The following is a 15,010-nucleotide window of genomic DNA, read 5'->3' as shown; positions in this document are numbered from 1 at the left end:
AAAATGAGCAAGCTAATAGAGCAGCCAAAGGTCTCGTGATGAATCTCTGTATAGCAACTTGGAATGGAAAAATTTTCCTGACATGTCTAAGGATAGAGCAATGGCCTGTGTGAACAGTAACATGCATCACAGATTTATTTAGTGTTTTGCATTCAGTCTGTAGCTGCTGATAGAGAAATACTTAATTTACTGGAGGCAAATATAGATTCAACACACAGCCTTTGGTCACATTTCAAGGTTTAGATGCATCAATCCACAGGATTAAAGCTGCTGTAGGGTCAAAGGTAGTCTTATAACATATTAGTAGATGCCTGTATTATTTTGTCCAACCCATGTATTTAGTGCACATAAAAATGACGTTCAAGAAATTCTTGTGAAAGTTGTTTTGAGGGGGACCTACTTTTATGACAGGCCAAGTAACTTTTATTGACTGCTGCAATGCACTTCAAAGTGATGCAGATGCATGACACTGTCTTTCAGTGTGGTCACCAAATATCTGTCAATAACAGCCAGAACATTCTACCAATAGTTCAAATTTCTTGATGCTGGAGATTCGCTCCTCGGTCTTGGAGCTCATCGAGAAATGATGAGTGAACTTAATAATCATTGGAGAATCTGTTTCCTCCAAATGTTCTTTCTACATGCCGAAAAGAGGGAGATTACATGGTGCAAGATCTGAACTTCATGATCAGCATCAACAACCTCTGTGCAGCCTTATGCAAATTAACACCATTTAACTGTGGCTGGGTGTGACATTACATTTGGTCTGTATATTGCCAGAATTTCAAGATGAATCTTTCTGGACAGTTTGCCCACAAGAATCGTACTGTCCCGTGTACTCCAGCTTTGGAGTAAGTTCCAGTTGCCGTGCCATTTCAGTTGCACATGTTCTTGCACCAGTTACCCATATTGCCATAGAATTGTTTTTGCAAGAAACCCACAACCTTCACCCTCTTCCAACACTGCACTACTCTTACTACACAACAGTCATAGTGTGGGATGGACTGTGTTACTTTCTGAAGTCCTTACATAAAAGTTAATATCTCACATGAAGAACTGCTTCTGAATTTGAGGATATGCCTGGGCTCAGAAGGCTCTGAATTTATTAGTTTCTTGCTCACGCATGCTGCACAAGTATTAAGATTGATAAGTTTTGGGAAACACCAAGGAATCTTTTTCTCCTAACTGTCGTGTGTGAGGAAGGAAGCAAGGAAGGAATAAAAATAATGTTTGTGGTTTCCCAGTGTAGTGTAAAGGAAAGGTTTGAGCAGTTTAATTACTGGGGAGCCACCTTTGATTAAATTAACACTTCAGCTTTGTTTGACACAATCATAAGACATTAACAGGTATCGGCCTCTACTGGCCACCATCAGAACTAAAAGAACAGGGGGGTGGGGGGAGAGAGAGAGAGAGAGAGAGAGAGAGAGAGAGAGAGAGAGAGAGAGATTGATTCTAGTAAATTTTGCCACATCTACATATAAAGCAATAAGTAAATGATATGTTACTTGTTTCGCACCCATAAAATGAAAGCAGCAAATGGTGATCACAAAATATAATGCATTGTCATTAGAAATTGTGCTGTATCTAATATTTAAAATAAGTAAACTATGTTCTGATATTATTAGTAGCCAATCACCAAGTACAATTGGGCAAAATTAGTTTGTTTGCTGTGTGTGCATATTGTGTAATTGGTTTGAATTTGTTTTTAGCAGGACCTGAAATGAAAATACTGGAAATTATGAAAGTTACAAAATGCTGATCAACCAACTACTTACAGAAGCAAATTTCTTTTCTGCAGCTGTCTTCTCCTTCCCAAAATCACTGTGGTAAGTCTTGCCAATTTGTTTTAGATTTATACAGTTTGCATTAATATTTCTGGGTGCACTTGACAACACAAAAATGGCCAGAGCTGAAATTGTAACTACTTGCCATATTTCACAGAAATTAATCATATTAGTGTACGTGCCTGTGAAAGTGAAGAACACTTGTAATTGTGTCTGTAATTGAAGGATTAACATTTTCGTGACACTCAACATAAGGAAGTGCCTCCTAAAAATTATGCATTGTCATTCATGGGATTACAGATATGTGCAATGTGCTTGATGTCACTGGTGGATCAAGGTCATTACATTGGTAAGAAATACCTATATGTTGCAATAGTTACTGTAATGTTTTGGTAGCATGGTGGCATAGTTGACAAGCTGAGATGATTTGGTTTGAATCCCACTTATGGGAAATTTATTTGTCTTACTCTGTTGATCTTTAGTAAACACTAAAAAAAACAGAATGAATAGTTCTCTGCCCAGACAGTGGAAAGACCAGGAGGGAATGACAGTATCATTCAAAGGACCAGCTGCTACTCACCGTATAGAGACGACCATGAGTCACAGAAACGCACAATAAAAAGGTTGCTACACATTTTAGCTTGCAGCCAAAAGGCCTTCTTCTGAAGGAGAACACACACACACACACACACACACACACACACACACACACACACACACACACACACCCTGGAACATCCTGGAAATCTGGAAAAACTGAGGAATTTTTTCGTACGGGAGAAAGTGGGAAAAACATGGGAATTTTTTAGAATTCTAAGAGTTTTTCAGTGTTATAGTTTTCAATTAAATGTTTGTAATTTTGACTGCTAACAAAGAATATTATTGTATCCCACTACCGCAGAATTACACTGTAGCAATAAAACATAAACGAGAGAAAAAAAAGTAAAACTTAAGTTTCAAAGCGAATGTGCCATTTACAACATAACACACTGCACACACAAGTGTCTGCCAACAGCAAAATGTGCTAAAGGCATTAGGAGAAAAACTATGCAATACTTCATAACAGCAAATTGCTTGTGATGAGATTGATGTCACGTTTGTTTACATTAGCTTCATTAGAGCAGTTGCCAGTGGGCTCATGCGTGTGCGCAGTTAAGACACGTATGAACAGTGCAGTCTCCCACTTGGTACGTGAGGTGCGGCTGTTGGCTGTAGCCTCGGTAGCAAGCAGGCAGGCAGATGCTACCCGGAAAAAATTTTCTGGCACACTGTCTTTACATTTAGTGATTTTGCTATTTCCTCTTTGTTTTACATATCTCACATCAAATGAAATCAAAACGGATTTCTGTGGCTGGGAGCCATCGGTTGAATTAAAATACATTCACATAAGTATGGAAGGCTAAAATATGTTATTAGTTTCAGTTTTTTGGTTTTATTTTATTTCCAGGTTTTTAACAGGCAGCCACTAATCACCTTGCAGAACGATGAAGTTATTTTTGTCTGTTTGTTAAAGAAACTAGACTGTTAGTAATCTTTTCCACTTAGGCAGTCAATTTATTTGAAATGAAATGTTTCATTCCAGAATGTTGACTAGTTTCAACTATTTACTGGACTTCAAGCACATTTTTTCATCTTCTGGCACTATGGCATTATGCCATAATAAAGAACTAAACATGAGCTAATGCAGTCAGTACTGGTACCCCAAGAAAATTTACATCACCAAAACCACACTGAGAACATTAATATCAAGTTGGGTCCCTACTTCATTGTGAATCGGCTTTCAGTGGCAACAGCTGAAACTAACCTGTTTCTAATAATAGCTCGCGGGAAAATATTGCGAATGGTCATTTGAAAAGTGTCACTTTCAATGTAAATTTCATTTTACGCAAGATGAATGATGTTGCGTATGAGAATGTACGATGAATTTCTTATTCTTAAATCACATAGTATGTGACTCTCTTTTAAAACTTAACACTTTGAAGATCAGCCACTTAGAAGAGTTTTGAGCCCAGAAGACCAGGCATTTATGTCATTATTTAAAATTTTACTAGCATATTTGTGTGATGTGTCTTAAAGTGTGCTTAGCTTTTGTGGGGCTAATTGATCTTAGAGACCAGTATTGTATGTGAAAGTGTAGCCACACTTGTACTTTAATTTAAACTAATAACTTTTCGTACTCGTGTGTTTGCACTGCTTAATAGTGATCTTTATGTCGACTGACTACATCACATGTTCTATGCTCTGAATATCTGCTTTCATTGGCAGGCGAGATCATGTCACATCAGCTATGATTGACGTACAAAAGCGCTTTGCAGTCTAGATTTCAATGCTTCAGAAACTAACATGCTGTGTTTGGTGGAATTAGAATTTATACTTTTGTAATATGAAAGCGTGCTGCGTACTTGTTGCTGCACATCAAATTAACCCCCCACTTGCGGTTGTTTATTAATGTGTCAGGAAGTTCAAGCCGATGCCTAAAACCTTAACCTTTCTTCAAAGGATTGATAAGTTTTACAGTTTCAAGATAAAGTATACTGTCACTTAACATGGAAAAAGTGTATTTTCGTCTGGGAGAAAGCGTATTTTAACCGGATAATCTGGCAGTCTTTTTTTTTTCCCTTATCCACATATACATCCTGTACCCAGAACCTGCCCTCCTCTATAACATATACCATTTCCTCCACTGACTTTACACAGTTCCTGTTCTTCGGCCATGTGGTACCCTGCTCGTGATTGTTGATGCCACCTCCCTCTACACTAACATCCCCAGTGCCGAAGGCCTTGTTACTACAGAACACTACCTTTCCCAATGCCCGACTGACTCCAGATCTACAGCCTCCTTTCTGGTTACCGTGACAAACTCCTTATCCACAATTACTTCTCCTTTGAAGGCAATGTCTACAAACAAAACTGTGGTATAGCAATGGGCACCTGTATGATACCATCCTATGCTAACCTATCTATAGGCAACCTAGAGGAATCCATCCTAACCACCCAGAATCCCAAACCCCCTCGCCTGGTTCAGATTTAGTGATGACATCTTCATGATCTGGACTGAGGATACCCTACCCACATTCCTCCAGAACCTCAAAACCACCTCCATTTGCTTCACTCGGTCCTTGTCAATCTAACAAACCACATTCTTCAATGTTGACCTCAACCTCAAGGATGGCTACATCAGTACCTCCATCCATATCAAACCTACCAACCACCAGCATACCCTCAGACTGCTGCCACCCATTCCATACCAAGAAGCCCCTTCTATACAGCCTAGCCACTCATGGCCGTCGCATCTGGAGTGATGAGCAGTTCCTCCCCGAATATACTCAGGGTCTTGCTGAGGACTTCACAGACCGAAATTACCCACCCAATCTTGTACAGAAATGGATCTCCTGTTGTGCTTTCTCTCTCCAGTCACCTACCATCTCCCTCATACAAAGAAGGGCAGCTTGTTTTGTATTATCGCGAAATAGGGGAGATAGTGTCACAGTGTCATGTTTGTTGTAGCCACATAATTGCTGAGTAAAGGCAGGACAATAATAGTTTCATGAAAAAGTCTGTTGCACATACTTTGATATAAGGCTTGGTGTTAAAAGTCCAAAGCTGGACACCGCAACATGGTATGCTGTACATGTGTTGAGGAACTGAAGCTATGAAAAAATGGGATGAGGAAATGAATGCCTTTTGCAATGCCCATGATTTGGAGGGAGCCACAAAATCGTTTATATGATTGTTATTGTTATATGGTCAACATTGAATGCCATAATGCAGAAAATAAGGATATAAAACATCCTAATATTTCTTGAGCCTTACAAGAAGTTACACACAGTGTCTCTCCCTTTTCCTGTGCTGTTACTGGAGAGTAGTTCAGAAAATGAACGTGATGATGGTGATGATTTCAACCTGGAGGAAGATCCTGGAGCAGAATCATTTAGTCAAAACAAACTAAGTGATCTAATTTGTGACTTGAATCTGGCAAAAGATGTCGCTAAATTGCTTTGATCAAGAGTGAAAGCAAAAGTCTTCTGCTACCCAGTGTATTGTTCTCTTGATACACAGGGTGTATATGACCCGGGAGATCTGGGAAAAACCTGGAAATTTTTTCATCCGGGAGAAACCCGGGAATTTTTTAGAATTCCAGGAATTTTTCATTGTTTTAGTTTTGAGTTAAATTTTTGTAATTTTGACTGGTAAGAACCGATACTCTTACAAAGGATATTACTATATCCCGCTACTGCAGAATAATACTTCAACAATGAAACATAAATGAGAGAAAAAAACGAAAATAACTTAAATTGCAAAGGAAATGCACCATATACCATGATGACACACTGTGCTCATGCAAGTGTCTGCCAGCAGTAAAATGTGCCAAAGCTTTAGGAAGACTATGCATGCTTCATAACAACAAATTGCCTCCGATGAACGTGAAGTCACATCTGTTCACATTAGATTCATTTTAGCAGTTACAAGTGGGCTCATGCACATGCGCTGTTGAGTCGCTTTTGAGCTGTAGATTCTCCCGCTTCTGGCTACAGGAATGTGGCTGTTGGCTGTGCAAGCAGTCGCAACAAGCAGCTAGATGCTACCGGGAAAAGGGGGCGCCAAATTCATGTTCTTGAGCAAAAGAATTTGTTCACAAAGCGCCTAGCAACAAGCGCACTTTGGTCTATCGATCATTCATATGATTTTGAAATGCATCCCTGTTTGTTTCTGAACATTTTTGTACACATTTTAAGTTGATTTTTGAATGCATGCATAGTGTACGTGTTGTCTCTGTCATAAGAATCCTCGTCACATCTAGAAATAAACTTTCCGCAAACTAAAAGGGATGGGGCTATACGAGCTGAGCAGAGTAAAGCCGAACGGATGAATGCTAATTGCTGTCTGATTATGTCGTTGATTGGGTTTGCGAGTGATCAGCGTTGTTGTAACTACTAGCGAAAAATATAGATCCGAGGCTCATGCACAGAACAGTCTGAGTTGTAGTGGGTAGTCTCCGCGTGACCCGTGTTTACATTTAGTGATTTTGCTGTTTCCCCTTTGTTTACTCTCATGTCAAAACAAAACAAAACGGATATCTGTGGCTGGGAATTATCAAATGAATTAAAATACATTCACATAATTATGGAATGCTAAAATATGTTATTAGTTTCAGATTTTATTTTATTTCCACCTTTCTGACATTCAAGCATTAATCGCCTTGCAGAACAATGAAGTTATTTTTGTCTGTTTGCTAAAGAAATTTGACTCTTATTAACCTTTTCCTCCGAGGCAGTCAATGTATTTGAAACGAAATGTTTAATTCCACAGTACTGGCTACTTTCAACTGTTTGCTGCATGTCAAGTGCACGTTTTCTTCTTCTAGCACGTATGGCATTATGCCATAATAAAGAACCAGATATGATATAATACAGTACTGGAGCTCCAAGAAAAATTACATCCTGAAAATCACACTGAAAAGCTCAATATCAGGTCGAGGTCTACTTCATTGGGAATCTGGACATATGAATATGCACTTTAAATGCGCACATTTTAGTATGGTTCACAAAATTGCGATTCTGTTGGAGTACCCTCTGATGTGTGATCTTTTAATATTGTACACATACGTACATACGGGCTTCTTACGTCATGGTAGCTGCGCAAGCGCGGTGTTGTCTGTTACCTGCGCTCGATGGCAATTGCTGAAACGAACGTATTTCTAACAGGTTGCGGGAAAATATTGCGAATGGTGGTTTGAAAAGCATTACTTTCAAAGTAAATATCCTTTTACTTAAGTTGAACTATGTGCGAGAATGTACCATGAATTTCTTAACTCACAGAGTGTTTGACTCTCATTTAAAAATCAACTCTTTGATGACGAGCCATTTAGAAGAATTTCAAACCCTGAAGATCAGACATTTATGCCAACATTAAAAATTTTACTTACATATATCTTATAGTGTAACACGCGCAAAAAAGATCAACATTATATGCAAAAGCTCAGCTGCTCTTGCAGCTTATTAACCTTAAAGAGCAATATTATGTGTGAAAGCTTTTCTTTTCTTGTAGCAACACTATGTATGTTAATTTAAACTATTAACTTACCCTGTTTGTGTGTTCGTGCTACTTAACAGTGATGTTGCTGTTAGCTGACTACATCATGTGTCCAATGCTCTGAATATCCGCTATTGTCGGCTGGCGAGATCACGTGACATGAGCTATGATTGGCTTACAAAAGCGCATCGCAATCTTTATTTCAATGATTCGGAAAGTAACGTTCGGTGTTTGTTGGAATTCCAATGTATACTTTGATAATACCAAAATATGCAGTGTACATGTTGCTGCACATCAAAGATATTTCCAAAACATGTCTTTTTCAGTGAGTTTTGTTTTCTAATGTGCCAGGAAATTCTATGCCCGTGTATAAAACCATGACCCTTCAAAGGATTGATAAGTTTTGCCGTTCCGATGGAAAATATACTGTTACTTAACATGATAAAAAGTGTGTTTTCACCCGGGAGAAAGTGTGTTTTTAACCAGGAAATCCGGGAATTTTTCTTCCTTGTCCACGTATACACCCTGGTACAGGAACAAAGTAAAGGAATAAAGAAAAGTCTTTAAAGAAAAAGATAGTATGTTGTTATACTGAGGGTTTATTAACATTCTTGGCCAATATGTGGGGATATGAAAGTAGTTGGCATATTATTTCATCAACAATCTAGCTACACAAAAATGACTTGTTTCATTTGAGTGTGGGACGGCAGAGCCAAAGATAAGCTTTGGAAGGTAATTAACGGGTGTGAAAGAAGAACCCTGTAACCTAGTTCTCAGAATATAATAAAAAGTGTGTTACAAGAGAAAAAGAAGGGATCTTTGTGGGGGCTGCAGATAAAAAATTTGAAGTTAGACAAATTTTTGAAAGTACGCAGTGGAAAAATGGGCTTGGATTTTGTTTAAGAAGTACTGGACAACTTTTTAGGCAACAGCAAGCATCCAAATTATAAAACCATAGTTGAAACAATGTTGGTTGGTTGGTTGGTTTGGGGAGTAAAGGGACTAAACGGCAGGGTCATCAGTACTTTCGAAACAGTGTTGCAGAGTTTTGTGAAATTAAGATGCAGTTCCCCCCCCCCCCCCCCCCCTCCCCTCTGAACCTCGGCAATGTAAGAGAAGGACAAGTAGGAAGATTCCACCAGGACATAAAGGAGGTGGAAAAGAGATAGCAGACAAGGTGGAATACAGAAATGATGACTGTTTTTTAATGCCAAATAGAGATGAAAGAAAGGAGTGCTAGTTCTGCAAGGTTCGCAGGAGAGCTTATGTAAAGTTTGGAGGGTAGGAGACGAGGTACTGGCAGAAGTGGAGCTGTGAGGATGGGACGTGAGTCGTGCTTGGGTAGCTCAGTTGGTAGAGCACTTGCCCGCGAAAGGCAAAGGTCCCGAGTTCGAGTCTTGTCCGGCACACAGTTTTAATCTGCCAGGAAGTTTCATATCAGCGCACACTCCGCTGCAGAGTGAAAATCTCATTCTGGGCATATTTGGTGTGTTTCGGCGTGTGGCCACTTGGAGTGCAAGTTGACACTGTCATTTCCTTTGCGTTGCTCAAATGTTTTTAGTTTAAACACAGTGCCTGTTACTTAATTTTATTCATACTGAGTAAAACATGTGTCGAGAATTTATTCTTGTTGTCAAGTGCATTATTTGTGTTTGTATTTTTTGTGATGTTACACAAACAAACAATGTGAATGATAGCTCGCGCGCGCGCGTGTGTGTGTGTGTGTGTGTGTGTGTGTGTGTGTGTGTGTGGTTTTCTACTTAACTGATGAGGCACAGTACCTGATAACCTCAAAAAGACAACTACAGTGAAAGAGATTCAGAATAACACACATTCAGACTCCATACAAAATACTTATTTACATACTATTTGCACTTGACAACGAGAAAAAATTCTCGAAACACGTCATGCTAAGCATGAAAAAATACGTAACTAGTGCAGTATTTTATTTTTTAGATAATGAATGACAGCTGCAGGCACTCAAGAACGTGGATTATGACATATGAAATTGAATCAAACATTCCTACTTCCCAGACAGTTATCAGTTCCAGTTACATCAGCGTTTTTTTAGATAATAAACCTTCATTAAATAGTAAAAAGTCCCAGACAAGTCTTTTGATGCCTGTTATGTACATTTATCATACATAAAGTGCAAGGGGGTATCTTATACATAACTTTTACACATTAAAAAATTGTTTACCACATTTTACATTTTCCTGCGTTAACACCATATTTTTGAAGTCCCTTGAAATGTGTAAACGCGGGGTTTCACCATACATATCATTTTAAAGGAAGGATGTTGTCCATGTCATATAGTAAGTAGCATTATAGATATCCAGGTGTAAAGTCAGAAGAATGTATCTGTTGTACCAAATAGCACTCTAACTCAGAGTTGAATGTGGTATCCCCCTCAAGGAAATTATAAATATTGACCATTTAGCCACGAAGACCGCCAATGGTACATTTTAGTTACAATTCAGTATACCTAATAATAATAATAATAATAATAATAACAACAGTGTATTCAAAGTCCGCCCCCGGTAGCTGAGTGGTCAGCGCGACAGACTGTAAATCCTAAGGGCCCGGGTTCGATTCCCAGCTGGGTCAGAGATTTTCTCCGCTCAGGGACTGGGTGTTGTGTTGTCCTAATCATCATCAGTTCCTCCCCATCGACGCACAAGTCGCCGAAGTGGCGTCAAAACGAAAGACTTGCACCAGGCGAGTGGTCTACCCGACGGGAGGCCCTCGTCACACGTCATTATTATTATAGTGTATTCAATTTGAAGAAAAACATTTGTAGTTCCTTGAAATGTGTCTGGACTACTGACAGGCCCTGCATCATCTAGTTCTTGAGATAACAATTTCTCTTTCACGGGGTCTTAGTGTAAATGGAGATAGTTGCATGCAGTGGTGTACTAACTATTTTTTGTCAGGATGCAAGCGAACCTAGTCACTGATTGCTGGAAGGGGTGAGGTGTAGCAAGTCATTTTAGATTAATCTCATTGAGAAAGAGCTCAAGAATTTCAAACGCATCTTTCTTAAATCTTCATTTGTGAGACAATTCTTCAGGAACAGATGATGTTTATGTGTGCTTCAATTTCAGTAGTATTTTTCTTGGCTATGAGATATTTGGGTCTTTCAGATTGAGGTTCTTTGAATAATTCATGGCTTTCTTAAACAGCATATCAAATGCTTCCACATTACCAATACATCACACAATAGATCACAACTTCTTGAAGATCCAATCACTGGTTACTGCAGTGGATGTAAGTGCGTGGAAGATCAAAACACTGGTTACTGCAGTGAACGTAACAGATTCTTGACTGATCTTGAAGAAGAATTTCCTTCACAAACTTGGTGTGCTCAGAGATATTAGCTGTACCATTGAAGCAGTGGGCTTATAGAAACTCAGTTTCTAGTGAAAGTCAAGCGTGTCAGGGTTAACACAACACACACATTGAGTGAATTGCTCCTAGCCAGCCGTGTATATTTTGGAATAATAATTCCATAAAATACAGATATTTTTATTTGCTTCAGTTACTTTTGCAAATCATAATATCCAGTATTTCATTTTGTGTCGCTGGCACTTCAGCCAGATCTTCAGTTCTGTGCTTTATTCCTCCTCTCATCGAGAAGTGAAGTGTCTTGAAGTTCCCAGGGATATTCCAGTAGATTATGGCATGTTTCATTTCATATGTGTTAATGCTATGCAGGACTGAAACTCATGCCATGATTGTTGATGGACAATTTTTGTGCTTTTAGGTGTAGAATTCAGTCCAATCTTTTAACACTACTATTTTTTTAAATTTCCGGTATTGTTGCTTAATGGTTTCCATTGTCTTTTTTGTCTCTCTTCTGAGTTGTGGCCAGCAAATATTACTAGTTATTGCATCACAGAGGAATAACTAATGGTCTTCCTACCTCTGACTGTGCCCAGGCCTTCAAAGGAACTCAGACAGCTTATGAACAACATGCTGTGTATTGTCTTTGTTGCTAATGCCTATAGGGGCAGCTACATGTCTGATAACACTGTTCACTTTCTGCATTGAGATCTTCTGCAGATGTTATCATACTAAAGCAGTGTCAAAGCCCCAGTCATCGCACGATATATCTCAACTTTCAAAGCTTTGAAAAAATGTACTCTGTTACTGCTGCCCTTCAAAACGGCAGCCTGAAAGAATCCTGACCACAATGAAAAACTGTAAAATTATGAACTTGTTAAAAATGTTCAGGAGAAATATTCAGTATTAAAATGGAAAGAAATGTTCTGTTACTTACGATATTGTAATTTAATTTATTTGTTCTTTACATGCCACAGATTGCTAGTTTATTTCCAAAATTTTAACTGTATTGTTTTGCTAAAATGAAAAACTAAATGTGGAAAGTGCTAAAATAAAATGAGGCTGTTGAGAGATGATAGTCCAAAAAAATAAAGAGTAGATCCTTACTTTTCAGATAACAGGGTCTGTTCTCCAGTGTAACTGAAGCAGTAAATGCAAAGTGTTGAGATGAAGGATAAACAAATCCATCTAATTCATTTGAAGGAAAACATACACTACGCAAGACAGAAAAAACAAATAGCAGCAGCTAACTTCATGTTTGCATGCACTGTCATTTAAAAAAAGCTAGTATTGAGAATAATTCATTCTCGCATTTATCCATTGTCTTAATAACCTGTGAAAAACCTTTGGGTGTGTCGTTTGCAATCAATCTGGTATGATAAGTTTTGCACAGTACATTTACATATCATCTTCCTGTAGTATGAGTCATGTTTTCGTGAAGGTAAATTTTACAACTGCCTGCTTTTCTTAACAGTTCTTGTCATTGTTTCAGATTCTACGTTGTTGTCTGAAGAAATGCTGTATCAGTCACATGGATCAACCATTGAAAGTAGAAATGAATGCAGTGCATACTGCACATGATAAAGTCCGTTCCTTGTGCCTTTCAGTTGAATTATGTGTAGTTTGTGGAGACAGGGCATCAGGTAACTAACATTTCTTCACAAGTTCCTCTGGTAAAAGTAATGGAAATAACGAAATTTTGACAACTGTTTTGTTTGGTGTTACAGGTCGGCATTATGGAGCAATAAGCTGTGAAGGATGTAAAGGGTTTTTCAAACGTTCTATACGCAAACAGTTAGGTTATCAGTGCCGAGGAAACAAGAATTGTGAAGTTACCAAACATCACAGGAATAGGTGTCAGTATTGCCGTCTTCAGAAGTGCCTTACAATGGGAATGAGAAGTGATTGTAAGTGTTTCGTCAAAATTAACATCTGTCTCTCTCTCTCTTTTTTTTTCTTTCTGTCTGTCTGTCTCCCCTCCACCCAGTTTCCTGGACTACCTATATGTGGTCAAGGCCCAATAAATTCTCTCGTTTATTGGATTGGCGCCCCAAACCTCCAGAATGGGAGCTATTCATAAAAAAGTTTGATTCCCTATTATGCTGTCTGTTATTAATCTGTGGTGATTTCAGTGTAAATTTTCTAAGTAATTCTGATAGGAAAAGTGAACTAGAACTGTTATTAACAACATATAACTTAGAATCAGTGGTCAATTTCCCTGTACATATAGCTCAAGACAGTAGCATTCTAATAGATAATGTATTTGTACAGAAAGAGGATGTAAAACAAACACATGCTTTCCCTGTGATAAATTGTCAGACCATGATGCACAACTGATTAACTTACAAAACCTAACAGGGTGTTTAGTTCAGAAACCATTAAGTCTTGCATTTTTGTTGTAGGAGTACTGGATAATTTAAAACGACACTGTGTGATCAAAAGTATATGGACACCTGGCTGAAAATGACTTAAAAGTTCATGGCACCGTCCATTGGTAATGCTGGAATTCATTATGGTGCTGGCTCACCCTTAGCCTTGATGACAGCTTCCACTCTCGCAGGCACACATTCAATCAGATGCTGGAAGGTTTCTTGGGGAATGGCAGCCCATTCTTCATGAAGTGCTGCATTGAGGAGGGGCACCGATGTCGATCAGTGAGGCCTGGCATGAAGTCAGCGTTCCAAAACATGCCAAAGATGTTCTATAGGATTCAGGTCAGGAGTCTGTGCAGGCCAGTCCATTACAGGGATGTTATTGTCGTGTAACCACAGGCCGTGCGTTATGAACAGGTGCTCAATCATGTTAAAGATGCAATCGCCATCCTCTAATTGCTCTTAAACAGTGGGAAGCAAGAAGGTGCTTAAAACATCAGTGCTGTGATAGTGCCACGCAAAACAACAATGGGTGCAAGCCCCATCCATGAAAAACATGACCACACCATAACACCACTGCCTCCTAATTTTACTGTTAGCACTACACATGCTGACAGATGTTCACCGGGCATTCGCCATACCCACAACCTGCCATCGGATCGCCACATTGTGTACCGTGATTCGTCACTCCACAAAATGTTTTGCCACTATTCAGTTGTCCAATGTTTATGCTCCTTACACCAAGTGAGGCGTCGTTTGGCATTTACCGGTATGATGTGTGGCTTATGAGCAATCGCTCGACAATGAAATCAAAGTTTTTTCACCTCCCACCTAATTTGTCATTAGTACTTGCAGTGGATCCTGATGTAATTTGGAATCCCTGTGTGATGGTCTGGATAGATGTCTACCTATTACACACTACAACCCTCTTCAACTGTTGGCGTTCTCTGTTAGTCAACAGACGAGGTCAGCCTGTAGGCCTTTGTGCTGTATGAGTCCCTTCACGTTTGCATTTCACTATCACATTGGAAACAGTGGACCTAAGGATGTTTAGGAGTGTGGAAATCTCACATACAGATGTACGACACAAGTGACACCTGATCACATTCTAAGTCCGTGAGTTCCACAGAGTGCCCCATTCTTCTCTCTCACGATGTCTAATGTCTACTGAGTTCGCTGATGTGGAGTACCTGGCAGTAGGTAGCAGTACAATGCACCTAATATGAAAAATGTATGTTTTTGGGGGGCTGGATACTTTAGATCACATAGTGTATCGTGGACTAGCAAAGTGTCACTTAATGCTCTAATTAACAAACTGTTCTCTTGAGGTACAGTGTTATACACTAACAAAGTTACATTTCATCTGAAACTTTAACTCTCACTGTCTTACTCGATGATTTTGAGTGCTGCACCTGAGGTCTCGTACTGGGCAGAGTGCTTGCATGCTCGACACTATATTGACCTCAGCGCGAGGTCTCT

At 39.1% G+C, this 15,010-nt stretch overlaps 1 protein-coding gene across 3 annotated transcripts in view; it reads left to right on the top strand.

Annotated features, from left to right (window-relative positions):
- Positions 1 to 15,010, top strand: part of LOC126248953 (orphan steroid hormone receptor 2-like) — a 130,665-nt gene that overhangs the window by 12,392 nt on the left and 103,263 nt on the right. For 2 of the 3 annotated variants that reach the window (XM_049950489.1, XM_049950487.1), the window contains exons 2-4: positions 1,713 to 1,826; positions 12,652 to 12,802; positions 12,887 to 13,066. In XM_049950489.1, coding sequence (XP_049806446.1) covers positions 12,691 to 12,802; positions 12,887 to 13,066 — 292 coding nt within the window. In that variant the 5' untranslated portion in view covers positions 1,713 to 1,826; positions 12,652 to 12,690. Of the gene's footprint in view, positions 1 to 1,709; positions 1,827 to 12,651; positions 12,803 to 12,886; positions 13,067 to 15,010 lie in introns of all 3 variants that reach the window. The other variant, XM_049950488.1, reaches the window with a different exon arrangement.

Source organism: Schistocerca nitens, chromosome 3, assembly GCF_023898315.1.
Source record: "Schistocerca nitens isolate TAMUIC-IGC-003100 chromosome 3, iqSchNite1.1, whole genome shotgun sequence".
NCBI lineage: Eukaryota > Metazoa > Arthropoda > Insecta > Orthoptera > Acrididae > Schistocerca > Schistocerca nitens.
This window is presented reverse-complemented; position numbering and strand designations above follow the sequence as displayed.